This window comes from Numida meleagris, chromosome 2 (genome assembly GCF_002078875.1).
Source record: "Numida meleagris isolate 19003 breed g44 Domestic line chromosome 2, NumMel1.0, whole genome shotgun sequence".
NCBI lineage: Eukaryota > Metazoa > Chordata > Aves > Galliformes > Numididae > Numida > Numida meleagris.
In genome coordinates, this window is record NC_034410.1 from 59,357,401 (window position 1) to 59,385,106 (window position 27,706).

The window sequence follows — 27,706 nt, forward strand, 5'->3', positions numbered from 1 at the left end:
AGCCAGATTCAAGTCTTCTTCACCTGGACATTCAAAACAGCAAGCACCCAAACGTCTGCCTGCTGCATAAAGGCTGGGTGCCACACCCAGGCATACTAAATTACCCAGGACAGTAGGGCAAAGAGGTTGTAAAGAGCTGTGCAGGAGGGTGTTGACTGGATGCGTGCAACTTCTAGATAAAAAAGAGAGCGCTGCCTCATCCTGCTATGTGTGCAAGGAAGGGAAGCCAGCAATGACTCTCTCCTGCTTCACTTTCCAGTCACTGACAACACTCGTGCTTTGCAAAGAAGTCCAAGTCTTCACAACCCACTGACTTTGTAATGAAACAGACTTTAAGCTCAAAGATCCCATGGAACCTTTTGGTACCTTTATATCATCCCAGTGCCAGTAGAAGTAGTCTGGACCCAGCACACCTAATTCTGTTGCTATGGGGTTTTTATGCCCTTCTGTTGCATTGAAAATGATCATATAAAGTCCCTGATCGGGCTTCTCTATGACTAAAATAAGAAATGCGTGTGCTGAGGCAGCTGCAGGTGGCTGGCAGCCTGACCGCTCTCCTGTGACCAGCCAGCTGCAAACGTCTCACTTCTAACGCCGAACACTTGCACAGCCCCTTCACTCAGCTGTCACATTTGGAACCAGCTCGGGGGGTCCGAGAGCCGGGCACAAGCGCTTGGGGAAGCGCCTCGGAAGCCCTGACTTCCATCGAGACCTTGCCGCGCAATGGCCGGCCCTCTACGAGCCTGCAAAGTTTGGGGCGGGAAGCGGCGCTCACCGGCGCGGCCGCCTCAGGAGCGGGCGGCGCGAGGAGGTGGCGGTTGGTCGGCGGCCATTGGCCCGCGGCCGTCAGCCCGCAGGCGCCGCGAGGGCAGCGGCGGGGGAGTCCCCAGGGCAGCGGGCTTCCCCACCGGCGCGGGCAGCGTCAGGGCCGCTCGGTCACACGGAGGCGCCATTTCCTCTGCCCTTGCTTTGCCCTTAAGTCCTGTGCCGGCGGCCGTGCCCGCGTCCCCATCTGTCTCCCCCGCTACACACAGGCACGGCAAAGAAACAAGGAGGGGGAGAAGGGGCAGCGGGTGCGCGGCTGACACCAGCCCGCTCCTAATAAAGCGATGGGGCCCGGCAGCCGCGCCGCGCTCCCCGCGCCCTATAAATAGGCTCCGTGCGCAGCCCGCGGGCTTTGGCCGCCCCGGCTCGGCAGGCGGCGCGGCGCAGCGGAGCGGAGCGCAGCGGGGCCGCCGCTGCCGCCAGGAGAGCCCCCGCAACCCCAGCAAGATGCCCCGGGTAGACGCAGACCTCAAGCTGGACTTTAAAGATGTCCTGCTCAGACCCAAACGAAGCAGCCTCAAAAGCAGATCCGAGGTGGGGGCACTCAAACCCAGCATGCTTTCTCCGCTCAGCCCCTGACTTCCCCAGCCCTCCGCCCTCCTTCCCTCCCTGCTATATTTTTATCCCCCACTCTAACGTAGCCGTGACCTCCCCGATCGAAACGCCCTTTGCGAGGGGGGTGGGTGGATGCGGTGCTGCTTTCGGAAGGGGCGGGGGGAGAGGGGGAACCTGGGGTCGCGGCGGGCGCAGTGAGCCGGGGCCCTGCCCCGCTCCTCGGCCGAAGAAAAGGGAAAATAAAAGGGTCGGGGGCTGCCTGCTGCCGACAGGTGCCGCTGCGGAGAGCGGGGGGGGAGCTGCGCTGTTTGCCGGGTGCGCGGGAGTGGGGCTGCGTCTTCGTCCTCCGCCTCCGGGCCCGTGGGCAGCGCTTTACCGCTGGCACACTCACATAAAAAATGTTCCCGTGGCTCAGCTTGCCCTGGGCTGCGAGCCCATCGGGTGGCAACGGGAGCGGCGGGGTCCGTTCCTCCCGTAGCCATTGTAACACCTCCCGTGGTCTGCTTCGCTCTGCTCTTTGGCTGAGGGCATGCTGTGAGCAGGGAGATCCCCGGAGCTATCTCTCACCCCAGATCAGGGAAGATCCCAGAAAATCCTGTGGGGATTGCCTCCACAGAAAAGATGGCCGCCTCCGGAGCGAAGGTGCCTTCTGGTTCACCTCGCGTAACCCCGAGGCTGAGAAAGGATTTACTTTGACTGATGAAGGTTTTATGCTGTGCTGGGGGATGGAAAGAGGATTAAGCTTTTCTCCAAGGGAAGCAGAGTTGTGAGAGGCTAAGACCAAGGGAGTGAGGCAGAAAGAGAAGCCTGGAAAGGGCAGCAGGGGTGGTTGTGTCTGTTAGGGGTGCGTGGATGGGGGTTTGGGGCCAACAACTGAGCCAGAAAGTTTTTGCCACTGTACAGGTCTAAGATTGGAGGGACCTTCTCAACAGAAGGGTCACCTCGGGTTAGTCTTTTTTAAATTACAAGGATCAATGTCGAGGCTGAGCAACTTCATGGCACATAGCTACTGCTCATAAGGCTTGCAGGCCCCTCACATGGCTCTTAGGCCCCTTCTGGCCTTTTTCTTTTAGCACCCGTGGTCCCTCTCTAAAAGTCACTGTGCCAGCCTGGCAAACAGGTGGAGCTGTGCTCCAGCGAGTGGCACATCCCTCCTTCCGTGTGCTGTTGGATATATTTAGCAGTGTGCAGGCTGTGGATAGAAGGGTTGCTGGGAAGGGAAAATGATAGGGGGAACATGAGCTGATATGGCAGGGTTGTAGAGGGTGGCTATGATGAACTGTTAAAAGCATTTCAGATGAGAAAAAGTGCATGTCATGAGGGGGGGGGGTCAGTGGAAACTGATGAAGGTTAAGAAATTGGACACCATCACTGAGGCTGTAGCAACAGGAATAAACAGTGTCTGTGAGAGCCAGATCTGAAATGGACAGCCACAGTCTGCCTCAAAACAAGAATATAAATAAATAGTGCTGGCAGAGGAACAGAGGTAGCATACTACAGCGCCTCTTACACAGCAAGCTGCTGCTTTGAAGCTTTTATCAGCAAGGGTTTTGCTTTTTTGGTGTGAATGCCTCAATTTGCACAAGGCTAGCTTTCTGTGCAGTCAGCTCCTTAGCCAGTTTGGGCTGTTTGCAGTTCTTCTTGTGGGTCTGCTATGCTGATACTTGGTTTTGATTCCGTGCACTGTCTTCATTTTCTATCATTGCTTTCTCTTTGAAAAAGATACCAGAAATCTTAAACTTTGAATTCAAACTCAGGGTAAAATTGTTGAAAGCAAGGATTGGAGTGGGAGACTGTAGGAGTACAGCATTGGCTGTCAGTGGCATCTTAGCACTTGTATAACCTCTTACTCTTGCCTTTGATGGACTTAGCCTCTGCAGAATGTCCCATGTAAGCGCACTGGACATATAGTCCTCTAATTTTGAATTTGAATTTGTAAATTTAAAGAAGTCCCGGGAGCTTTAACAGAACAGTCAAAGTCCTTGTATTTTCATATGCCAAAGGTCTAGGTAGGAGTTAAAAAAAAAAAAAATCCATTTAATGATCTATTTTTTTTTTCTGAAGGAACATTTACTGTTGTTGAAAGATGGCGAGCAGTCCTAGAATCTGAAGTTATTTCTTCTTATGCATAGAACAATAAGCTATAAATTAGCTTTTTCCACGCAGAAAATAGATTTTGGAGTTGTGGATCTCTGAAAGCATCAGCTCAGCAGCATTCAGTAAGACAGAGGTCAGAAGAGTTACTAGAGGAACTTGATATGCTCATGTAGAGTACACAAGAATATTTTTCACAAGACTAGCATTCCATGCCAGAGTAGCTATAGAAAATAGCAGCAAGGGTATCAGCAGTAATGCTTGCTTTCCAGATGAGGAAAAAAAAAAAGAAACCCTAGGACTATCCAGTATGGAGAAGAAGCAACTGTGGTGGATATGATAGAAGTCCAAGAAGTGAGGAGTGGAATAGAAAAGGTGAAACTGAGAAGTGGTTGCTGGTTGCCTCTCACGAAACAAGGTGCAGGAAGCACTGAATGTAGTTAGGAGGTAAAGGTCATGCTTTTTATGTAATGTATAAATCAGCTTTGGAATTTATTGCTATAGAATACCAGAGACACTAAAAATATGAATGTTTTCAATAAAAGTACTGGGCAAGTTCTTTGTCCATGAGTGGCTGTTTAACACAGTGGATTGGAGAAGGTTTTTGTCTTCAGAGGTCTCTAAACACCATCTTCTTGGGACCTGGAAAGGCAGGCTAAGGAAGGAATCTTTTAAAACTTGCCTTGGTTTTGGTGTTTCCTTCCCAAACATTTGGTATTTGCTCTTTGGAGAACTAGAGCGCCACATAAATGTCTTCAGGCCTCTGCAACATTTCTGCTTTTCTTATACTATGAAAGCCTTATTAGTGGAAGCCCTGCAATTATCTTACACAAATGCTGTTGTTACAGTATTATCAGCTGAGTGGATAATTGCATGAGATCCCTCTAACTGGTTGGCTAAAGGAAGTCATATATTAAAAGTTACAGTAGATGAAAGTGAGAATCACTGACATTAATGGCCTCATATTTCCTGTGTAGCTTTGCATCTTGCCTCAGACTTTTCTTAAGTTTACTCATCTTAAGTTCATTTGAAAGAGATTTTTACTCTGTATTAATGTTTGGTTGTGGGTCTGGTACCGTTGTCTCTGTAGGACTAGTTGTGTGATACTCTGTTTTTCCTTGTTTCTAGTTAATAATTGCATAAAAAGTGAATGAAATATAATTAAATGCCTTCCTTGTTCTATCTCCCCTTGTTAGCTGCAGCAGAAATTGATAGAAGAATGCTGTGTCAGCAGAGATGGGTGGAGAACCAGCCCTCCCTGATTGTGAATGGGAAGAAGGGCGAGTCTCAGTTAAAATATATCTTAGATTGTCCTCTAAAGTGACCCTTCACTTACAAGCTTAAGCAAAATGATGCATCAGTGAGACACCAAGTTGTTTCTCTTAAACCAGTTATGAAAAAAAAAAATCACCATATTAATCAGTCAGAACGTAGCTGCAATATGACAGAGCTCAGAATACATTGTGAGTGTATGATCAAAAGTAGTCTATTTTTAATATTGCCTGTTTACTGGTGCTGGACTTCCGTTCAGGCCAGGTCACTGGCAGTTCCTGGATCAAGGAAGTGAGGAATAATGAAAACTATGAAAGAGCCTTCATTTTCACTGTGCCATTTCAAAAACTAAATTAGTATCTTACTGTTGAGCATTTCTTAGATTTCTTTTCCATTTTGCAAGATGCTAAGCAGACCAGTGGGAGCTGATCAAATTTTGGTATTCCTCTTGTATTAGAACAAAATACCTGATGTTACTGCAATCATTTGAAAATGCTGAAGAAGAATTAACTTTGAAGGCAAAGGCTGACACAGTTGGAAGAAATTAACTTAGAAATTAGCTTGCCTTATGGTTTAATGAACAAAGGTATGATTGTATGATTCATATTGTATAGCCAAGAGTAGCTGGCAAGTATAGCAAAGAGTAAACTTGGTTTTGAATTAATATATTGTCACTTACATTAAAGAATGGGACAAAGCCATCAATGCCCTGGAGTCAGGGGGAATTACAACTCTTGCTTCAGTGGATCTATGATTTCACCCCTGGTTTCTCAGGCAGCCACACAAACAGCTGAGGTTACTTCTGTATAAAATCATCCACAGTTGTCATTGTCCTTTCTTTCCCTATCTGTTGCTTCCAAACACATCCGCACTCTGTTTGTTGTTGTTGTTCTTTTAAATATCAACCCTCTTTTTTTTTTTTTTTCTGCAAGAGCTCTCTAACACAGAAAACAGTACTTCTTATTTCTGTTTTCTTTGTTATTTGGAAGGCAGAAGTTGTAATTAATAAATGAAATTAAGTGAGGCAATAGTTGAATGAAAGGAGGAAAATCAGAAAATTTGAGGAAAACTAAGAAGCATTATTCAAACCTGCTTCCAGTGCAGTCAGTTACAAAACTCATGAGGATTCAGTCAGTTACTGAAAAGAATGTGTGCCTGTTTGTTGCAGGTTGACCTCACGCGCACTTTCACCTTCCGCAACTCCAAGCAGACGTACACGGGAATTCCCATTATAGTGGCAAACATGGACACTGTGGGGACATTTGAAATGGCTGTGGTTATGGCTAAAGTAAGTCTTGGTTCTCATTTCTACAGCAGCGGGGAACCCAGTGGGTAAGGGTGAACAACCCTTGTTAACTTTTAGCTATGACTGAGAACGGGGGCGAGGAGTTATAAAATGAAGAACAATAAGGTATGGTCATCCTTCAAAGCTGCTGTACTTTTACAGCAACACCGTTGCCTGGAGAGAGAGAGAGACCCAGATTAAGAATGTTAGTGGGAATGTTTACTGGATGTAGCTGAGCTTCAGGTGGGGAACACTAAAGCTTAGTTTTTGATGTGTATATAAAAAAGCTGTTAGCTAAAAAGGGTTTTGAAAGTGTAGGTTACTGAATAAAACTGTGGCAGTCAGGAGTCTCTAGTTAATTAGCCTCTGGCCTCAAGCCTCACCTTAATCTCTTGCAGCACATAAGCACAAGCAAAATACTGACCGTAACTTTATTAAATGTCAGAAACCCCATCCTGAAAAGTTGAACAACAAGTATGCTAAGCTACCTTAGGAGTTGCCTGGTCCCTTATCCACTGTTACTCTTTCAAGCAAGATGAGTCTATACTTAAAATGGGAATTTCTGATACAATGTTTGTTATTCCACAGCTGAGGGAAAGATGACTAACTTGGACATTAATATAAGTTCTCTTATTTCTTGCTAGCATGCAATGTTCACTGCAATTCACAAGCATTATTCTCTGGAAGAATGGAAACTGTTTGCTGCCAATCACCCAGAATGCCTTGAGGTACATTTTCATACTGTAAATTATTATGGTTTATTGCTTTGTTCTGAACTCGCATACCTTGAGGTCTCTTGGGAATACTGTTGTGAAGTGAGGTTTTGGGGAATGAAGATATTTACTCTTCTTAAGCACATCCAGGGAAGTGGCTGGTCCTGGTTTAGAAAGAGTAGCTCTTTGAGTCCGTTATGAAAGTGCTTATATTATGATGCAAAAAGCAAAGTATATGTATTCCTAGAAAGGAAACGGAGAAGTTTCCTGAACAAACAAGAAGGAAGCATCTGGGAACTGGTGTGTCTGCTGGCCTTCTATTCCTCTTGGGAGCTGTATTAGTGTAGGGAAGAGAGAAGCCCAAGTTCACAAATGTGAATCGTACTGAGTTAACCCAGTAGTGAACTGACCCTGCATGCCCTAGTGCTAGGCAGAGTCTCTGCTGTCAGGTTTGCAAGCAGGCACAAAGCCTGTGGGCTGGAGCGGTCCAGCTGCTGGACTCAAGTAGGGATGAGTTTTGAAAGTTGTCAGAGTGTGTGTGTCTTCCATTTACCTCCATGCACCAGTAGAAGAGCATGTCTAGTTATCCCCAGTACTCCTCAGAGTTTGGCACAGTTTTGAAGTGTGTACTGTGTAGAAAAGAGTACTGCATACTGTATTGTATCCTTACCTTAGAATTATGTTGTATAGACTATTGATTACAGAATTGTCTGAAAGCCAGTCTATCACTTAAGTTCATCAAGATTCCTTATACGGCACTGAAGGATAGAAAGTGATCCTAGGAATATCCTGTGCGTGAACACTTGGGCACTTAGATAGCTCTTTGTGATTCCTAATCACCAGAGCAGGCTCTCTTAGTGATTAAATACTGACTTGCTCTGTGACCTTGGGTCTCTGCAGAGGGTTTTTGAGCCAACTGCTGTAGAAAATATTTTTCTCTTGGAAAGAATTCTTACAAAGACACAAGAGGAAGCAATCTGCTTGTTTTCAGTAGTAGCAGAACCTGCTTCACAAGGGGATTGGACTACAGTCTCTAGAGGTCCCTAACAAACTGAACTATTGTGTGCTTCTGTAGATCAGGGAAGGATTTGGTGAACTTAAATCCAAATCCCTCTCTATGACACTACTCCAAATTTTGCCACCGTTTTCCTGGACATGTACCAAGTTAGAGCGTCTGTGTTTGTGTTAATCTAAATATAGCTGAACCTTCGTCCATCTCAGGTGATTATATTTGACTATGATAAGCCACTTGGGAATGAAGTGCTTATAAAACAGTAACCTTGCTTTGTTTTAGATCCTGTAAACAAAACAGAGGTAACCTTCCTGGTATTGCCAGGAAGGCATTTGTTTAATATTATATAGCATGACTTTAACTAGTTTCCAGCACAGGTTTCCCTTGAAGCCCTCCCAAGACTATGCAAAAGAAGATGTACAAAGAGTATTTACTGCAGTTTTTACAAATTACTACTGTTTTGTTCTCCCTCTATCTTTCCAGCATGTAGCAGCAAGCTCAGGTAGTGGAAAAGCTGATTTGGATAAGTTAACAAGCATTCTAGAAGCCATCCCACCTATCAGATTCATCTGCTTGGATGTGGCAAACGGCTATTCAGAACATTTTGTGGCATTTGTGAAGTCTGTCCGTGCCCTGTTCCCAAATCACACCATTATGGTAAGTCTGTAGAAAGGTTGGAGGGTGTGTGTGTGTGAATTCTGTCTGCAAAAAGGGTCCGGAGTTTGGCTGGTAGGCATTGAGCCCTGTAGTAGCTCCACCAATTTATGTGTCCTCATTGGAGGAAAAAAGAATAAAAAGAGAGAGAAAAAGAAGCCTAGCTCAAACATCTTGCTTTCCAGACAAATATATGTGGACAGATATTCATCTGAGAATACAGAGGGCAGCTCTGTTCATCTCTCAGATCAGCAAGGTGTTGACTCTGAGCCAAATGATGATGGTTTAATAACATGTTGGCATTGTCAGTCTTCCATTGCTAAAAATTTCTGTTCAGTCTGTGCTCTGATACAGCAGTGTGATGCTGACATTTCAGACTGGGTGGATCCAGTTTTTCTACTACTCACATCCTCCTTCCTACACCAAATGCAACCTCTAATGATAAAATATGTAGGTTTATTTTGGTGATTCCAAGCTGAGGTTTGCTGCAGGAATGTGCCTACGTCTCTGGTCAATTGAGGCCGATAGCTATTTCCAGCTATTAGTCACTAGTTGAACATAGACTAACCACTGCCTATGAGAAGAACCATAGGGGTCTTGTGCAGTTGTGAATGGGATCATGAGGGAGTAAAACAGTCACTGGCAGAGCTTTTCATGCCCCTTCTGTGATATTCCTATCTCTTCTTAGAACACTGCTGCCATGCTTCCTCTGGTCCGTTTGCACTAAGAGTAAGGTGTTTGCATTAGCAGTGGGAATACTTGCAAGAAAGCCCTACGTCTGCTTGTTTCTCAGGGCTTTTGATGGAATGAATCTGAATTTGTTTTCATGAAAATAGCAGAAATTCTCAAGCAGCAGGTTCTTAATGAGCCTACCAAACTTTCTTCACACCACTGCAGCAGAAAAGTTATGTGCTTAGGCAACACTTTCCCGCTTGTTCATGCCAAGCATTACAGTTTGCACATAAAATAAATGTGGAGTAAAAGTGATCATAAGTGCACAGTTTGACTTGGTTCAGTAGGGAGCTGCATGTTCAAGAAGCTTGGAGAAGACTGTGTTGTTTCCTCCAGTGTCAGTGGGAGGCAGCATTCTTGCCTCCTGAATGATGGCAGCACTGGAAAATTTAGGTGATCTGGAATGCCTGGCAGGTTCTGGGTTACCATAGGCTGTAAGTAGGCATCCTTCATCACCTCCCAGGAGACATGAAAGCTTTTTGGTATGCCCTTGTTTCTTATGACTTTGGGGAGAACCTTTGAAAGTTTGAAGTGATGGTTGTGGGCCTTTAGAGCTGTCTGCTTCATGCTCACAATAGTGAGGGAAGGAGCTGTTTCCTTGCTTTGGAATTAGTAACACTAGTGATGTTATTACTCCAGTGTCTTTGGCTTGAAGTGTTGTGGGAGGGAGCTTAAACAGAATTAAAAACAAAAACAAACAAACAAAGAAAACCCCAAACCTCTTCCCTATCAGGACTGGTGAGAAAATTGTAATCCCCTCTTCCACCTCCCCATAGACTGTTGACTTTGTTGGCTGAGGAGGGAATTTAGCTGGGATGAATTGCCCAGAAGGCACTGGTCTAAGTGCCAAAATCAGGTATCAAGCCCAGATATCAAGTCCAAGGTCCTTATGCCAGTCTCATCTCTCCTCCACATCTGTTCAACTTTTTGGTTCCTTTGCTTCTGCAACTTAAGTTTATTCTTCCTGTAAATCTTGACCTGAGAGCACAGCCTATTTAAAAACATACACAGCTCTGACTTGTTCACTTGCCTTCTCCAGTTGTGGCTCCTCTCTCTGATAATGGCTTAGTATGGCTCATGTTTTTCATCTCCTGCAACAGGGATAAACTTTCATTCCTAAAAGCATGCTAACAGACTTGAAGTGTTCAAAAACCTTCTGTTTTCCAAGGTCTCCAGAGTCTGTGCAGTCTCCGAAAGTCCCCGATTCAGCTTGGGAGACACACTAATACCCCATTTTCAAATGAGTTTGCTTTGCAGTCTGCACGAAAATGGCCTTTTGAAGCTGTTCCTGGCTGAAATACTCATCTAGACTGTTTTTATGGTATTCTGGAAGACACGTCCTGCTGCTGCCTGTTCTCTGGCTGCTTTGATGTTGTTGTGCTGTGCCTGCAGTATGCTCTCTGCTGTTGTGGCTTTCATACAAAAGAGTTAGCAGTTAAATACAAGATATAAAAATAAAGGAGCTTTCTCATAGCTGGAAGTGATCTCCAGGACCTTGCAGGCTGTCTTGTTTGCTTTCCTCAGCATGACCATTCATTCCACAGTCAGCTGCAGTGCAGTACAAAACAATAATCCAATCCCAGGTCTCAGGGAGTATGTGCTCCCAGGGGCCGTGTAATGGGTTCAGCTCTGAGGCTGAAATGTGATGTGCAAGGCAACCGTGATTAACGTAGTACTCTCTGGGGTCAATACTCCAGTGTAGATGAAGGATGTGTCTTGCATAAGTGCTTTTCAAGAGCATGTTTTTCCTTTTATAAATACTTGCTTTTATAATTACATTACCTTATTTTCTTCTGCCCTGGCTCTTTTCACTCCTGCCTTTTATACTGAATTACAAAGATCAGTTTATCTACGAAGGACAAAAGATAGGGAACACAGGTTGGGGCAAAAAAAGGACTGCATGACTTGCCTTGAATTAGATTAGATTGAGGATGGAGGAAAAAGCAGAGCTCCTGAGAGCCATACAGATTTGGCTCTACTTCCCAGAATCAAGAGTAATAGTTCAGTGGGGTGTTCTGCTGTAGCTTAGCATCAAATTTTTGGGTTGTGTCTTACATTGATGTCTAAAGCAAAATTTCAGTTGATATTAATGGTGGAGGGACAGAACCTTTATAGCAGTAAGTGTAGTCGATATTTGTTAGTGTACCCTTTGCTGGGTAAGGAGCTGGCTGGAGGGCCGGGCCCAGAGAGTGGTGGTGAATGGAGTTAAATCCAGCTGGCGACCGGTCACGAGTGGTGTTCCCCAGGAGTCGGTGCTGGGGCCTGTCCTCTTCAATATCTTTATTGATGACCTGGATGAGGGCATTGAGAGCACCCTCAGTAAGTTTGCAGATGACACCAAGCTGGCAGGAAGTGTTGATCTGCCTGGGGGTAGAGAGGCCCTACAGAGAGATCTGGACAGACTGGATCTCTGGGCTGAAGCCAATGGGATGAGGTTCAACAAGACCAAGTGCCGGGTCCTGCTCTTTGGCCACAACAGCCCCAGGCAACACTACAGGCTTGGGGCAGAGTGGCTGGGAAGTTGTATGGAGGAAACGGACCTGGGGGTATTAGTCGATGCTCGGCTGAGCATGAGCCAGCAATGTGCCCAGGTGGCCAAGAAGGCCAATGGCATCCTGGCTTGTATCAGAAATAGTGTTGCCAGTAGGAGTGGGGAAGTCATTTTCCCTCTGTACTCAGCCCTAGTGAGGCCCCACCTCGAGTACTGTGTCCAGTTTTGGGCCCCTCACTGCAAAAAAGACATTGAGGCCCTGGAGCGTGTTCAGAGGAGGGCGACGAAGCTGGTGAGAGGTCTGGAGCACAGGCCTTATGAGGAGCGGCTGAGGGAGCTGGGATTGTTCAGCCTGGAGAAGAGGAGGCTCAGGGGAGATCTTATCACTCTCTATAACTACCTGAAGCGAGGTTGTAGTGAGCTGGGGGTCAGCCTCTTCTCTCTTGTAACTAATGACAGGACGAGGGGGGAATGGCTTCAAGTTGCGCCAGGGGAGATTTAGGCTGGACATTAGGAAATTCTACTTTTCTGAAAGAGTGGTCAGGCGCTGGAACGGGCTGCCCAGGGAGGTGGTGGAGTCGCCATCCCTGGAGGTGTTCAAGAAACATTTAGATATAGCGCTGAGAGACGTGGTTTAGTGGGGTTATTGATGGTAGGTGGATGGTTGGACTAGGTGATCTTGTAGGTCTTTTCCAACCTAGCTAATTCTATGATTCTATAATCATTGATGTTAGGGTTCTTCCATTTTACTGGCGGTCTCTTTAGTAAGCTAAAATATCAGTGCCAGCAAGCTTTGCCAAATATTTATTCTGAATTTTTCCATTGTGTAGTTTTCTCTGTTTGTTATACAGAAGAAGCCATGGTGAAAGGAGTGGAGAGCGTAGTAGAAAGGAAAAGGCTGAGGCAGGTTCATGCTTGCAGAAGGAGAAGCCCCCACAAGATGTGGGCCAGAGAAGGATGCAAGCAGAACTGCGAAGCCAGAAGCAGAGGGAAACAGAAGGGGGCAGAAACCCTTGTTCCCTTTGGAGTCAGTAGCAGCACTTCTCAGCCTCAGTGGCATCATGAATTCAGTTGGAAGAAACCATGCAGATGCCTCTCAGTTTCTCTCTGCAACAAGAAGCAGAGTCAGTCCAGTTATGGTGTTTCCACATGGGCTGGGATCCCAAAGCAGAGGCCAGCTGGAATCCCAGGGTCAGAGACAGTGATACTGCCAAGGCTGTCTTGGATCAGTCACTATATTGAGCGCAAACATCCACCTGATGTGGGTCAGCCTAGCAAAGGGCATCATCTCTATCTTACTGTAAAGCACCTCTTACTTTGGTGGGTGGGAAGTGTCCTTTGGCAGTGTTCTGATAGTGTGGAAGCACAGGCTGTGTGTTTTCCTCTAGGATACAAGAAGAAAGTTTGAGTACTGTTGTCACAGACTCTTCTCCCCAGCTTGATCCATTGCCATTTGTCAGCAGCTTTCAATCAGTGCAGCAGTGTTCCTGTCTTAGTCAGTGTGAGTCGATATTTATAGCAGGCTTTTATGAGGCACAGTATCAAATGCCTGACTGAGATTCAGAGGCACTACCCTACTGTGTTCACTAATTTTATATCTCTGTCAGAGAAGCTGTAGCCTTTATAATCCTGTTAGGTGAAATCTTGATCCCACTAAAGTCAGTAGTGAAACTCCCTTTGACTTTTGTGAGGTCAGGACTTCCCTCAGGTTTGACCCACAGTTTGGTCATCGTGGGTAGGGTTGGAATGAGCCAGGGTGACACTCGCTGAAACCTCACACTGAGGGATGGTACAGCTGAATGCCATCCTGAGTGCGTAAGGCCAGACCCACAGCCAGGGTAATTTGCTTGAGCTCCTAATAACTGACCACATTGAAAGCATGCTGGTTAGCCTGAGCTGCAGGGACTTGCAGTTGTTACTGATGCTGTTATTTGACTGCCAGAAGTAGCGAAGTTAGGTTAGTGGTAAGGTGATTACTAGGGTATATCTTTTTCAAGAAAGTCAGTTCTACAGCAGATAAGTAATTCATTAGTATGCTGAGTATTGGTTTTGCTGATACGATACATCCACCAATTATTATATTCCCTGACTACTTTCCCGAGCACACTACTTCTTCGTACGAGTTCCAATTACTTTACTTACTTTATATTCTTAGTTAATTTTAAAGGAGGTTCATCTCTTTAGTCTCAGTCTTTTTACATTCATATTATCCATCTTTTTTTTTTTTTTTTTCCTCTTCAAGTGATCTGGTTTTATCCTGGTGGTGGGCCCTTCAAAAGCCCTTTTACCTCCACTCAGCTGTCATGCTGGCATCAGTGATAGAACAGTCATTGGTTTCAGTAGAAGCAGAGGTCAGCTGGATGTGAGAAAACAGCTTTCCCCTCTCTTCAGCTGTGAAACTACAGTTCTTTCACATGCAGATAGCTGTATCTCTCTGACAGGGTTTTTTGTCCTCTTAGAGGTCTGAAAAGAGAAGCAAGCCTGTCATCAGTAGGCTGAAGTCTGCTATGTAGAGCTTCACATCTTTCCTGAAAAGTTGTTAAGGATCTGCAGATTCAGAAATACTGAAACACGCTGGTGTGTGCGCATGCATTCCAGGAAAAAAAATGCATGATGGAGACATACGTGCTTTTCCCTGCTAGGATGAGCGTTTTGAATCAACGTATGCAGTTACAACATTCTCTGGTAGTAATTTTGCATTAAATGTCTGGTTAACGTTTCTGAAGAGACAGCTTGACAACCTGCCATGCGCTGCTAATAAGAAGACACTGCTGTTCAACTTAAATATAGATTTGATCCTGAATCTCACAGAGCCACTGACTTTAATATGTGTTTGCTCCTGTTGATGAATCTGTTGCATGTACTCCAGTCTTTCACCAAGTCATAATGTGCTTCACAGGTAGTCAGCTGCCTTCCCAATGTAGACTGCTTCCCAAATGTAAGCAGCATGCTCTCCGTCACCTCACCTTGGATTGTGCAATGCTTAGCATAATGAATTGCCACTGAGCAGAAAGAAAGCGGTGCTTAGCTGGAAATGCTGTACTTATATATTCTCAATTTCCCAACAGTTCTCTTTTATTATTTCTACATTTTTTAAATCAATATCATGCCGTTTTGAGAAAACTTAAGTAGTCCTGTGTCGTACACCACAAATTGCTGCCTAAATTTATCATTGTTTTTTCAAGTGCCTCAGATCGTGACTTGCCAGATGTTTCAGGTCAATGAAAGAGGGGAGTAAAATTCATCAAAAATAAATAAATGATGAATTAGAACCCAAAAAACAATAACTGGAGAATAGGCCTTGCCCGACATTTCCTGGGCAGCTCATGTTAACTTCCACAGATGTTTTGTTTCAATAAAAATGGAGCAAATATTAAGTAAGTGTTTTAGGATTTGTCTTCTGCTCTGCTTATATCAGTACTACTACAAACACTTGCAAAGTCCTGAAAAATTGTTACTAAGAGGTTTTCTCTAGATCCTAAATTCAGTCTTTACAGATGAATTGCCCATCTCAGTATGAGCTTTAAATGGGTGATGTGGGCAAGTGGAATCATGTTTCACGTAAGTTTATTATGTGCAGTTTTTACTAGTTAGTAACATGCTGTAGGCATTTCACAGAGCTGGGGTCCAAAGCAGACTTGGTTTTGAAACATATCTCTTGCAATCTGAGCTTACTGGACCAATCATGAAATTAATAAGAGTCCAGATTGTACCTGTATAATCTCTTTAATTTTAGCGGCGTGTGCAGTGAAAAATATGGTGAGCTATATTCTTTCTGAGTACGTGGCTCAACTAGTAAAAGATCTGGATAAGGCTCTACAGTACCACAATTAGTCTTTGCTGCACTAGTCTTAAAATTTCCTGTATGCGTGATATTGTTCCTTCTGTCTAGGCAGGCAATGTGGTGACAGGAGAGATGGTAGAAGAACTTATTCTTTCTGGAGCAGATATTATTAAAGTGGGTATCGGACCAGGTAAGTCAAATCCAGTCAAATAAGGGTGGTTTACGGTCATGTTGGTGAAGTAGTTGTCCAGATGGAACTTATGTGTAATGCAGCTGCTGTCTGCTTGTCAGAATCCCTAGACCACTTAGGACTATGGAGTAACAGTGCCCTTGCTCATAGTTTGCTTAAGAAATACATGGGCAGAGTGCTAGTGTCGTGTACTACAAAGTCTTGGATGTTGCGTTTCCAGGAAATGTAGATACCTATTGTTGGAAGCACTGAGTTGCCTGAGTTGCTGATATAATCAGTGGTATTTTATGTCACGTTTTCTTCTTTCCCTCCCTTGCGTGTTTGTTCATGTGCTCCTTCACTTTGCCATTTCTTTCACAGGCTGCAGCTGGGGTCAACATGTAGGCGCTAGATTTACACTGGCTAGCAAGTACCACTGACAGTATAGCTGTGAGCAGCCCGCACAGTGCAGGCACGTTGTTTACTCCACGTTGCCAAATGATATGGTCCTTGATCGGGTACACTGAGTATAACAAATGATCTAACGAACATTGCAGTTTTTCCATGGGAGCAAACAACAGTAAATACTGCAAAATAGTTGAAGAGTAAGCAACGGAGATGTTGTGGTGCAATGTCACAGGGAAGTTCAGATATGAAAGAAGTAGCATTATGGCTTGTAGCTTCAAAGTAGAAACAGATAGGACTAAATGTAGTGTAGTCCTCCCTGGATAACTGCCAGCACAGAACTTTACAAGTTGATTGGGTACAGATGTTGACAGGTAACAGATGTTCCTCACAGAAGGACACCTCTTGAGGTGTCTCCTAGGCAGCGGTCCACTTTGTGGATTATGGCACTGATTTATTATAAAGCATTGGACACATAAGTATATACATTCTCTGTGGAGATTATCTTAAAATAATTTTCTTCCTACTTTGTAGAAATACTTTTGAGTGTTTACACCTTGTCAGTTTCCAGAAAGATCATTGGAAACTTTTGCTTTACTGACAGTGTTGAGTGTACCTGGATGTCAGTTGGGTAAAGAGATTAACTGCAGTTGGGTGAAGAGATTTCACTGCATTTGGTTTAGGATCTGTTTTCTTGTTATCATGCAGACCTTTGTGGCCTGTATCCTAAATGATAAGACATGGACTGTCAAAAAGCAATCCTCATTTTGACAATTTCTCTTGAAAAGTAGAGAAGGTATTCCAAAAGATCTATAGCCATGTTATCATGTTCAAGCTGTAATTGGAGTTTTTATATATATGCCTATACCTTTTTAAAAAATACATATACACACAGTCATACATGCACCATGTATGTATACACCCCCCCCCACATATTGTCAGTGATAATTATTTTCTTAAAACATATGTAGTAAAGAGATAAATAGCAATATTTATTAGAATAAGTATTCAGATACTAAAAGCTGATGCTGAGCCTCTCTGAAGCTGAGACTCTCTGGTTCCTTTGTCCCTTTTCCCTTCAGGCATCTTGGTCAGATTTCTTTCCCATTAGGCATTAAATCCCTCAGCAGGAAGCATTATGGATGAGACCTAAACTGGGAACTGGGGACCTGGAGAAGAAGGGAGGATGTTAGTCACTTTAATTACAGCTCCCATTAAGTAGCGTGATAGCATTTCAAAATTAAATTTCCTATGTCTTCCTTTTATCCGTGAGAATAACATTTGCAATAGAGACTTCATGAAAAATAATACAGACAGAAACACATCTTTTTCCACTATTAAAAGAAAGCAGTCTTGGAGATCTTTTCCAACCACGGTGATTCTTTGATTCTTTTCTGTCAGCCTAACTGCCTGTGTTTTTTCCTCTCATTTTCTTGTCTAGGTTCTGTGTGTACCACTCGGATTAAGACAGGGGTGGGCTATCCACAGCTAAGTGCTGTTATTGAGTGTGCAGACTCAGCACATGGCTTGAAAGGACATATCATCTCTGTAAGTAAATATCATCCGCTCTCAGATTCCCACTGTGCAAACCGTTGCAGAATAGGAGAATCAAACAGTCCAGTACCCTGCATGTTAGAGGCTATCTTTCTGTCATCTCCAGTTGACCCCTATACTAGCTGCTACGTAGTGAAGATTTAAAGGAACCAACTTGCTTTAATGTTTAAAAAGACTTAGGCACATCTCACTCCTGTTTGTGCCTTTGGAAAGCTGCTGCTTGCTCCCTGAAGGGGGTATGTTGTTATGCGAACAGAATAAGAAGCTTGATAATTCTCATACCGAAGCAAAACAGTACTTCCTGCAAGAGATTTCTGAAAAATGAGTGAAATGTAAACATAGTCCTACTCTCTTGGGAAGGCCAAGTGACAGACAGGCAGCAGAGGGGAGTACAAGATAAAATGATACATGTCTGACTATGCCTTGGTAGCTGGATGGAATCAGACAGCATCCTCACAGAGCTCTTTGTGCAGAAACAGAAGCATTTCAGAGATGGGTCTGGGTGAGCACAGCTGCACATTTGCTGCTGATGCTCTGAGGAAGTGCTGAGCCTACAGAGAAAAAAGAGGATACATATGCATTGCCTGCTAATGGCAGCTTCCAGTCTACCAGCAAGATCAGACTCACCTCACATGGAAATTTATAAGCTTGGTCTCAGATTGTGCTAGACTGAAGCCTGCAGTACCCAAAGGTCCTGTGTGCTTAGGCATGCCAAGTCAGTGTGCCCCTGACTGTGCCAGGCTTGCAGATACTCTGCAGGCTGTCTGTGAGGCAGCTGATAATCAGGTGAAGGGGCTATCCAGCATTCTGTGCTCAGAGGTACCCTTACAGTCAACAATCTCCCTCTGTGGCCGCAGGAGAGACTGCATGTTGAGTTTTAAAGCTACTGCCATGCAAAATCACCAAAAGGCCCAGTTTTGTTTGACTGGGTTGTGTCTGGTATCCTTGTGAGGAAATGTCTGTGTTTTTGAGGAAAGAGGGGAGGAGAGAGGAGAACAAACTGTGGTTAGGCAAAGGTCCTGACTGTACTTGGAGCTGTGTGTATAATGGAGCAAGTAAACAAGTGTGGGGTGCAGTCAGATCTCTCTTCTCTTTAATGTTAATGCACGTACATTCACTCCTCTCCCTGACTACCTTATCTGATTTTGCAGGAAAAAAAAGAAAAGCGGTCTGTGATTTTATGACTTGGGCAGTATTACAAATGTTTATGCCTGTAGCAGACAGCTGAATATGTATGCAACAGAGCATGAAAGACTGACTCATTACTAGGAAGGTTGGATAACTGTGTGTGTCGTCCTACTAGTGGTGCTCAGAAACCCTTCCTGGTTTTGCAACAATCATTTTCTGCTAGCAGCTCTCAGAAGACTGTTACTTTTCTGCTTTCCCAAGAAAACATAGAGTGTGTATCAGATGGTTCTGTGCAGTTCTGTTGTTTCTTGCTTTGCAGATAGGTCAGAACTGATCCGCTTAGATCATGTAGGCTTCAGGGAGCCTACATAACCCCCTAGCCATTACCCCATAATAGGGGTGTCCAACACCTCTGCAACGCAAATCTTGCACTCAAGCTAATGAGACTAGAGCAAGGGTTGAGGGTATTATACTTTAATTATTCAGTGTGCAGGTAGACATCAATGTGTTTATTGGAAAAGCTGGCCTGCATGGTCATTGCTGGACCTCTGGCAAGACTATTACAGAAGAGAGGTACCCTCCTGAGAGGAGACACCAAATGGGAGCAAATCTAGGTACGTAACTGGGGCTAGATGTGCGGGATTCAAAGCCTACCAGCTATCTTCATGTGGATAATAGCTGATCTGATGGTGTGGTGTGGGTGTGTCCCTTAAGGTGCTTTATTGCATTTTCTTCTGTTGTGTCCAGCACCTTCATCAAATTGCATCTCTGTAATGTTGTGTATGAAGGGAAGTAAGTCCTTCTTACAGAGTAAGACAGCAACAGTACTGAGCATGGTATGGGCTCTCTGAGGAGCATAACTCACTTCAAACGCATTCTCTAGCAAGTCTGCTAGGATGGCAGCACAAACTGGGATTTTAAACATTTTGTATTACTGAAGTGATCGTGTATGATTTTTGGAGCTGATATGTTGACAAAGAAGGTGACAATTTTTAGGCAGACATGCTACTTTACAGTCACACGCAGAAGGGGGATGTGAAATTGTACCAGTTACGTTCCTCATCCTGAGTTATCTTTAAGACTCAAAGCTCACCTCAGAAATGAATCCTTCATGGCTCATTGAAAGAGGAAACTCTGCCTAAGATACAGGCACTGTTTCTATCCTGCACTATTTGTCTGGGAGCCAGTAGTCTCATTTTTCATTGGCTTTGAGAAAGTGCAGCAGTGAGTTACAGTGGAGAGGCCATTTAGCAGGAAAGCTCCTTCAGAAACACCCTACTCAAGATAAAGTTTCTTTTTCTTGTAGGTCAGAGAACTGCTCTTCTGGATAGAGAGGCAATTATGTGTTTTAGTAAGCCAGCAATGCGGGGAATGGAAAATGGCCTTATATGTGTGCTCTCTCATTTAGCCATCATTTGATGAGATCCCTTTTTCCCCTTTACCCTGCCTGGGCGATAGGTCATCAGTATTCAGGGGAAGGGATGACAAAAGGGTTCTTTGTCTAGCTGCCATACCTTCTCTTCCTCCTCTCAGAATGCTTTCCATACAGAAATATGCCCAGTATATGTAGTTCAGAATAAAGCACCATATGTGTTGTTTCTCCTGCTGTATATACCACATACCTTATATATCTTCTGCATAGTAAATAGCTGTCCGCTGATGCTGTAGGAATAACTAATTATACTGTTTATTGTAAAGGTTGCTTGAAACATACAAGTCATGGTTGTACATACATAGCAAGTTGGATATAATATTCAACCAGTTCTTGCTGCTTTTTCGTCTTGTATTTCTCCCCAGGCTAAATTTTGTTGTTGTAAAATGGTCTATCTATTTTGAGAACAAGACTGGGAAAAACAAAATAATTTTAGCAATGTTAAAATAGTTTTATTGACTGGAAAGCTGTCTTTTCCTTTGCTTCAGCTTAGCACCTAGTTGTTTCAGAGGCACGCTCTCAACAGGTCCCCTGGAAACCCTTTTCAGTAAGCCTACTTTAGAGTAATGCCAGTTCTCCTCAGTTCACAGGGGGATTTGTGCAGTTAAATTTCCCCAGGGCTCTGAGGTAGGGGCTGTCTGCAACAAGCCCCATGACTGTAGCCCAGCAGTTCTACAGGTCATTTTGAGCCCAGACCCAGGCCCTCAGTGGGACTAGCTGAACTGCAAGGGGCAGATTCCCAGATTGAATACAGCAGAAGCACCATCTCATTTTCTAAACAGAGCACTTGATTTTACACACGTAATGAAATATTTTAATGCTTATAGCTTTATTATAGCATCTTCCAGCATAACTGCTTAGTATGTCTCCTTTTTGTTTTCCTTTCTTTGAAACATTGTCATTTAATTTACCTGCTTATGTGAAGTGGAGACATTACAGATGAAGAAGTGCTGTGAATCATCATCATTTGTTCCTTTTATCTTAAATGGTAACACGTGAGCTTTTGGGATAGTTACTTAATCTGCTCAGTGTTTTGTGCCTTGATGATTTTTTTGAAGCTAGTGATTAATGGTGACACAGTAAGACCCTCTATCCTCGTGAAAGCATAGAGCCTCCATCACTGCCACTACTGGGTTAATTATAAAAGTCAGACACGGAGCCACACAACAGGAACAGACCGAAACCCATCGACCAGAGAGCATTTATAGCCAGCTGGTCTCACTTAGAGTCAGGCAAATTCCTGACACTATTCTTTGAAGATTATTAGACCCTTCTTTCTACCTCTGCTGTTCCTCCCCTGTCACATGCATACGCACACTCTCACCCTCCTCCAGGCTCTGACAGAGAGAGAAAATTGCACAAGCACAGCCCTTAACAGGAGAGAGTGAAATTCAGCTGTCAACCCAGCACTCATTTCTGGAGCTGACAGCAAGAGTGTCTAGCTCAACAAAAAGCATAATGTGCTAGAGGTTATCAGCAAATGGAATAAAAGCCTTTAAACTTCTGCCAGGCACTGTTTCCAGTGGGATGCCCTTTGAAAAACCACTCATTTATGGATCCACCTGCTCGGTTTGTGTCTGAATCCTGTTCTGTGCATGGAGAGGTTCTAACACTCAGCCCCACTGCCAGCTACCCGTGAAAGCTGGCTCTAAAATGGCTGCTGGTAGGGGCTTCTGGCTGTACTCAGCCACAGGTCATACACAGGCACATATTTCTGCCAACAGGGAGGTGAAGCAAAATGAAGTAACCATACAGTCTGGGGAGTAGACTCAAAAGCAGGAAGCCTGTCAGCAGCCTGCAAAGGACCCTGATCTTCAAAGAAATGGGGAGCTCTCTTGTTACGGTGACTTGTAGGATAGAAGGATCTTTCATCTGATGCTCAGACCTTTATGAAATGTAAAAAGCCATAACTAAGCTCTGCTATGTATGTGCCTTCCTTTTTTAACATCCCTGTCACACATAAATAACTTTCCTCCCCTCAACCAAAATGCCCTCATCAGCCACTTTGCTCTGAAACTGAAACACGTATTTCTAAAATGCTAAAGAACTGAAAGTGCTGTTGTTTCTTTACCAAACGCGTAGCAAACAGTGAGGAGTAGGATGAGAGATTAGTTTTCACTTACCAAAGATCAGATTACCCAATTTGCTTAAAGATTATCAGATCAAAATCCAATGTATCTGATGGTATGTTTCCTTGCTCCTCCTACTGTGACCTTTTAATTTTTTGTAAACTGCTGAGAAAGTTATTTTAAATGTCTTTGGTGGTTTATAGTAGGGGTTTGTGGTACCTCCGCATCATACAGCCTTTAATTAAAAATGCAGAGAATGATTCAGATCGTAAGAAGAGTTTTTTGTTTTCCTGTTTCTGAGATTTTGGAAACGTCAGTCAGGAATTTGCACTGCTGCTGTTACCAGTGGTATTATTGTTACACTGTACTGGTAGAGTAAATGAGATTAACGTATAAAAGCAATAAAAAGGATAATATGGATTGCCTAGAAACTCAGCCAAGCTGATATACCAGTGATGCAGTCAGCTCTCGATGAGCTGTTCCCGCAGAGAGGCCATTTGGCTGCAAGTCACAGGGTGCCAATGCTCACCAGGTCCCTTCTTTTCTTTATGCAGGATGGAGGATGCAGCTGCCCAGGAGATGTCGCCAAAGCGTTTGGTAAGGACAAATGCAGGGCCACATGTTGCACCCTGTGTAACTCCAGCATGGTGAGCAACCATGCAGGAGTCAATTTGACCCCACGTGTGTAATCAGCAGTAGGTTACATTTGTCCCTGTGGGTGACTACAGTGAAATTAATACACCAGACATGAATTTGTTCTTTGGGCTGGACAGTCAAAATTCTGCAGAGCAAAAGCATACAGAGGTCGAAGTCCTATTTAGAAACTATCTGCCGGGTGTGCATAGGATATAGCCACTGGGACAGTAATACAAAGAAAACTGATAAGGGTGTCTTCTGAGTAGGGTTCAAAGACGACTGTAACACTGGCTGACCTGAGCCCTGGATGGATGAAGAGATGGTGAAATGTGTGTTGAAGAACAAATTAAAAAGCAGGCCAGATTCCCAGAGATGTTCTTGGAATCGGCTCTCCACTTGAAGAGATGAGATTTTATTTAGAATGTATCCCCTAAAGCTGAGCAGATGTCTAAAATATCCAAGTTAATAATTAACAGGTTTTGCTCTCGTGCCAAAAGCTTCAGTAAATTGCACCACCTTTTGCTGACAGAATAGAGAATTTAGCCTGTGAATATTTTCTGTTGGGAAAGTTACATCACTGTGGAAGGCCAAGGTTAGGATTGTCACTTAGCCATTACATTTTTGCTGCTCTGTATGTGAACAAGGGACTAAAAGGATCCTGGGCTTACAGGACACTTAAAGACAGCTCCCAGAATATCAGACCCTTTGGAGATGTCACAACAGGGTAATGCCCAGAATATAGCATACACACATACATAGCATAGTCTCATTGAGATTTCAGGATGATAGAAAACTAGAGATAGCCATGTTGTGATACAGCACATCTGCTGAGCAGAAAGCTTTGCAAGTACGGAAAGCACAGTCAGGCCTGAATTGAGATTACAGACCTTCCAAGAAAAAAAATTGAACCTCCTGGAAATTTTGAAACTGAAATCAGTCTTCTAAGTTTGCCAACAGCTCCTGGCTTTTTAGACAGTTGAGATGACAGGACATAATTAGAGAATTTTAAGCATAGCCCAGGAGTGAATGATACCAGCACGAATCTGCTCTCTCACAAGATTTCACAGGACCTTTGTGTTACCCAGTGGGTGTTGTGATGTGAAGATAGATACTTTCAGCTGAGTGATTCTGACATAGCTGAACAGCAGCATCCACCCTCTCTGACAACAAGATTATGTTAAAAAAAACACCCAATCTCTCCTCAGCTCAGATTAGCCCCCTCTGACATCATGCTGCCTGCAGTGAAAGCTTTGTTCTCTCTGACTGAATCTGGCTCCTCAGCTCTCCCCAGATCTTGCTTGCATTGTCTTTGGGACATTGTGAACCTGAAGTGCAATCTCACTGCATTCTGTGCAGCCTGCACAGAAACTTGGCCCTGAAAAGATCTTTCTTCACAAGAGTATTCCCAGAAGTTAGAACAACAGGAAGCAACTTCAAATGTTTTCCTTTGTAGTAGACTTGCTATAAGCAAGGGCCTCTTTAACCTCTTTGGGCTATACTGAAGCGAAGCTTGCTTGAAACCTATGAGGGGCAGATTCTGGACTTGCTGTTTGTTGTGAGGTGCTGGGATTCACCGTGGTACATCTGAAAGATACCACAGATTGATCCTGGGAGAGGAGGAGCATTAGAAACCTAAGGTTTCTAACTCTGACAGTACGCCAGGCAAATCAGTCTGACCTGTATGTCACTGGGATTAGAACTGATAGAGGTAATCCCGAGGCAAAAGATTTACCATATCTGGTTATGTATGACTGAGGCAGCCAGTCTGTGGACATCTGACTAGCTGGAGCCAGGTGTGCTTTTTTTGAAGGTGGATGACAAAATAAGAATCTGGAGATGGAGGCCTGGACCAAACAGAGACAAGAGACCCAAAGAGGACTTTTTGTTAACTATCGTGCCAATTATACTGCCTCTTTTTGCTGGATCATTGTAAAGTCTTTGTGACAGGGATGTTGAACAGTGACAAGGCAGCCATTTGGATCATTTAAAGTATGAGAAAGTCCCAGATGTGACGAGCAGCACTGAAAAATGGGAGAGGCAAGTGTATGGCAAGAGAAGGATTTGAGTGGATTGATTGCAAGGGAGGAACTGGGGGGGGGGGGGGAACACAACATGAAAATGGTGAGAAGCTTTATAAGCGAAAGGTGACACCACTAGTGTTGACAGGAATCAAGGGTAGACTGGGCACAGAGGAAAAGCAAAGTAGAAGCCTAGTAAAAAAGGCAAGGAGCAGAGAAACACTGAAGTAAAGGGACAAAAATGCAGGGGACAGATGCTTTGGGAAAGACTGCTGGAATTCTGGAATTGCTGGATGGAAACTGTGTATGGATTTGGGAGACTGAAGATGACACTGCCATCTGAGTATTGGAGATGATAATGGAAAAGATGCAGGTTGATCAGGGAGAAAAGAGGTTTTGAAAGCATGAAAGAGCCTTGTCTCTAGGATGGTTCACATAAGTGCACCCTTGGACAGGCTGATAACATGAACACATTTCTCAGAATGCCCCAGGGAGGCGCTACTGTCCCTGTTTTTAAAGATGAAAAGTCAAAGCAAAGAAATACTAAGTTCAGTTGCCTGAGGTCACATATCTTTTTGTGAAACAGCCAGGAACAGAATGTGCCTTTTGAATCCTAAGCCAGCATCTTAAACGCAGTATTTCTGTTCCTTACAACAGTGGTGAGAAGGGATATGGGAGCAGAGAGGGAAAAGGAAGGAAAAATCAGATGGCAGAGTCAACTGGGAACATACACTGCTTCCAAAATGTACCTGACAGATCATGCTGGCTTTTTTTCTCGTTTTCAAAAGCTGTGTCTGTACACCTGCTGTTGCTCACTGTCTCATCTGGAGCACAGGTGAATGTTGCTTCTGGGGCCAGCTGTGCTGCATCTGTATGGAGGGCTGGCCACGCTATGAATCTAGGCTGATTCCACCTGAATTTGTGGAAAGCTGCTCTGGTTATCAGTAATTAGTGTATTATCAGGCGTACAAAAGCCATTTGAGGGACTGTCCAGATTCAGCAGAACTGTGTAAGAGCTGAAAGAGTAGGGTGGTTTCAGCATATTTTCTGTGATTGTGTGAAAGAGGAGGTGTTGCTGGATGTGAATGAGCAAAATCAGCCCAGTGTAGGGCTCAGGGGGGATGTCCTCCCCAGCATCAGTGTGTTGAAGTGGCATTGTGCAGGAACAGGCCAAATCTAGCAAACTCTGGACAAGCTACCTGGTTGCTTGTATGCAGCATACCCCATCACATCCTGTATTATTTGGAGGATTGTTGTCAGGTGTTCCTCCAGTACATAAAATAATGGCATACTGTGTGTACTTGAAAATGAAAGACTGCCAGGTAGGTACTGAAAGCATTACCCATGCTAACAGAAACAACAACACATAGGTAAGGAAACTACACGTAAGTAAGGAAAAACCCTGCTAAAAACTGCTGGCTTCTGGTGAGATGTTAAATGGGACTAAAGTGGAACAGACTCGAAACTTTGAGACATCATTGTAATACTGGAGCAGGGTAGAAAGTTCTAGAGAGCATTGGAAAAATACATTACATATGGGCTTTTAATTCCTGGAGCTACAGGGCAGTAAGCATGGATCATTCTAATGTTTAGAAACGCTGCAGTGTGCAAGACAGAACTCTGGGCTGTATTTGTAGTAACATGGCTCCTCTCTTCTGGAAGATCTAGATGAATTATGTTGTAGTTCGAAAGAGTTAATCAAACCGGAGGAGTTTCAATCCTGTAATTGAAACATATTTGCTTTCCTCCCAAAATGTGCAGTCAAAGGAAAAATAATAGGTAGATACTTAAGTGTGCAGGAACCAGAATTCTGTGATCCTAAAGCATAGATTTCATTTGTCTTTTTGGTGCTAATTGGAAGCTATAGGACCTGCAACCAGAGTCAGAACTAGAAACTGTTAAATTGCTAAGCCACTATCCATCATATCTGAGAAGATGCAATAGTCCCGCAAAGTTTCTAGTGACCAGAAAAGGAGAAATATAACCCCCATTTTTAAAAAAAGGAAAAAAGATCTGTGGAACTACTGGCCAGTCAGTCTCACCTCTGTTCTCAGAAGATTATGGAGCAGACCCTCCTGGAAACTATGCTAAGGGTACAGGGAGAACAGATGTGATTGGTGACAGCCAGGATGGCTTCACTAAGGGCAAATCACACCTGACAAATTTGGTGGCCTTCTGTGATGGGGTTACAGCGCTGGTGGATAAGAAAGGAGCAGCTGACGTCATCTGCTTGGACTTGTGCAAAGCATTTGACACTGTCCTGCATGACATCGTTGGCTCTAAATCAAAGAGACATGGGTGTGACAGATGGACTACTCAGTGGAGAAGGAATTAGCTGGATGGTCACACTCAAAGAGTTGCAGTCAGTGGCTCAGCGTCCAAGAGAGACCTATGATGAGTGGCATTCCTCAGGTGTCAGTATTGAGACCAGTGCTGTTTAACAAGTTTGTCAGTAACAGGGAGAGTGGGGCTGAGTGCGCCCTCAGCAAGTTTGCTGATGATACCAGTCTGAGTGGTGTTGTTGACACACACAACCTTGACGGGTTTGGGAAGTGGGCCTGTGCAAACCTCATGAAATTCCACAAGGCCAAGTGCAAGGTCCTGCGCCTGGGTTGTGGCAGTCCACACACACATACAGGCTGGGTGGAGAATGGATTGAGACTGGTCCTGTGGAGAAGGGCTTGGAAGTGTTGATGGATGAGAAACTCAACACGAGCCAGCAGTGTGTGCTTCCAGCCCAAAAGGCTAACTGTGTCCTGGGCTGTATCAAAGAAAGTGTGGCCAGCAGGGTGAGGGAATTGATTGATTGTCCCCCTCTGTTCTGCTCTTGTGAAGCCTGACCTTAGAGTATTGCATTCAGCTCTAGGGCCCCAACGTA

General features: G+C 44.2%; 1 protein-coding gene across 2 annotated transcripts in view; it reads left to right on the plus strand.

The window, feature by feature from the left end:
• Positions 824-27,706, plus strand: part of GMPR (guanosine monophosphate reductase) — a 42,396-nt gene continuing 15,513 nt past the window's right edge. Inside the window, exons 1-7 of one of the 2 annotated variants that reach the window (XM_021387876.1) lie at positions 824-1,359; positions 5,915-6,034; positions 6,676-6,759; positions 8,240-8,413; positions 15,526-15,607; positions 17,433-17,539; positions 22,729-22,771. In XM_021387876.1, the coding sequence (XP_021243551.1) occupies positions 1,273-1,359; positions 5,915-6,034; positions 6,676-6,759; positions 8,240-8,413; positions 15,526-15,607; positions 17,433-17,539; positions 22,729-22,771 (697 nt within the window). In that variant the 5' untranslated portion in view covers positions 824-1,272. Of the gene's footprint in view, positions 1,360-3,762; positions 3,922-5,914; positions 6,035-6,675; positions 6,760-8,239; positions 8,414-15,525; positions 15,608-17,432; positions 17,540-22,728; positions 22,772-27,706 lie in introns of those variants that run through there. The other variant, XM_021387877.1, reaches the window with a different exon arrangement.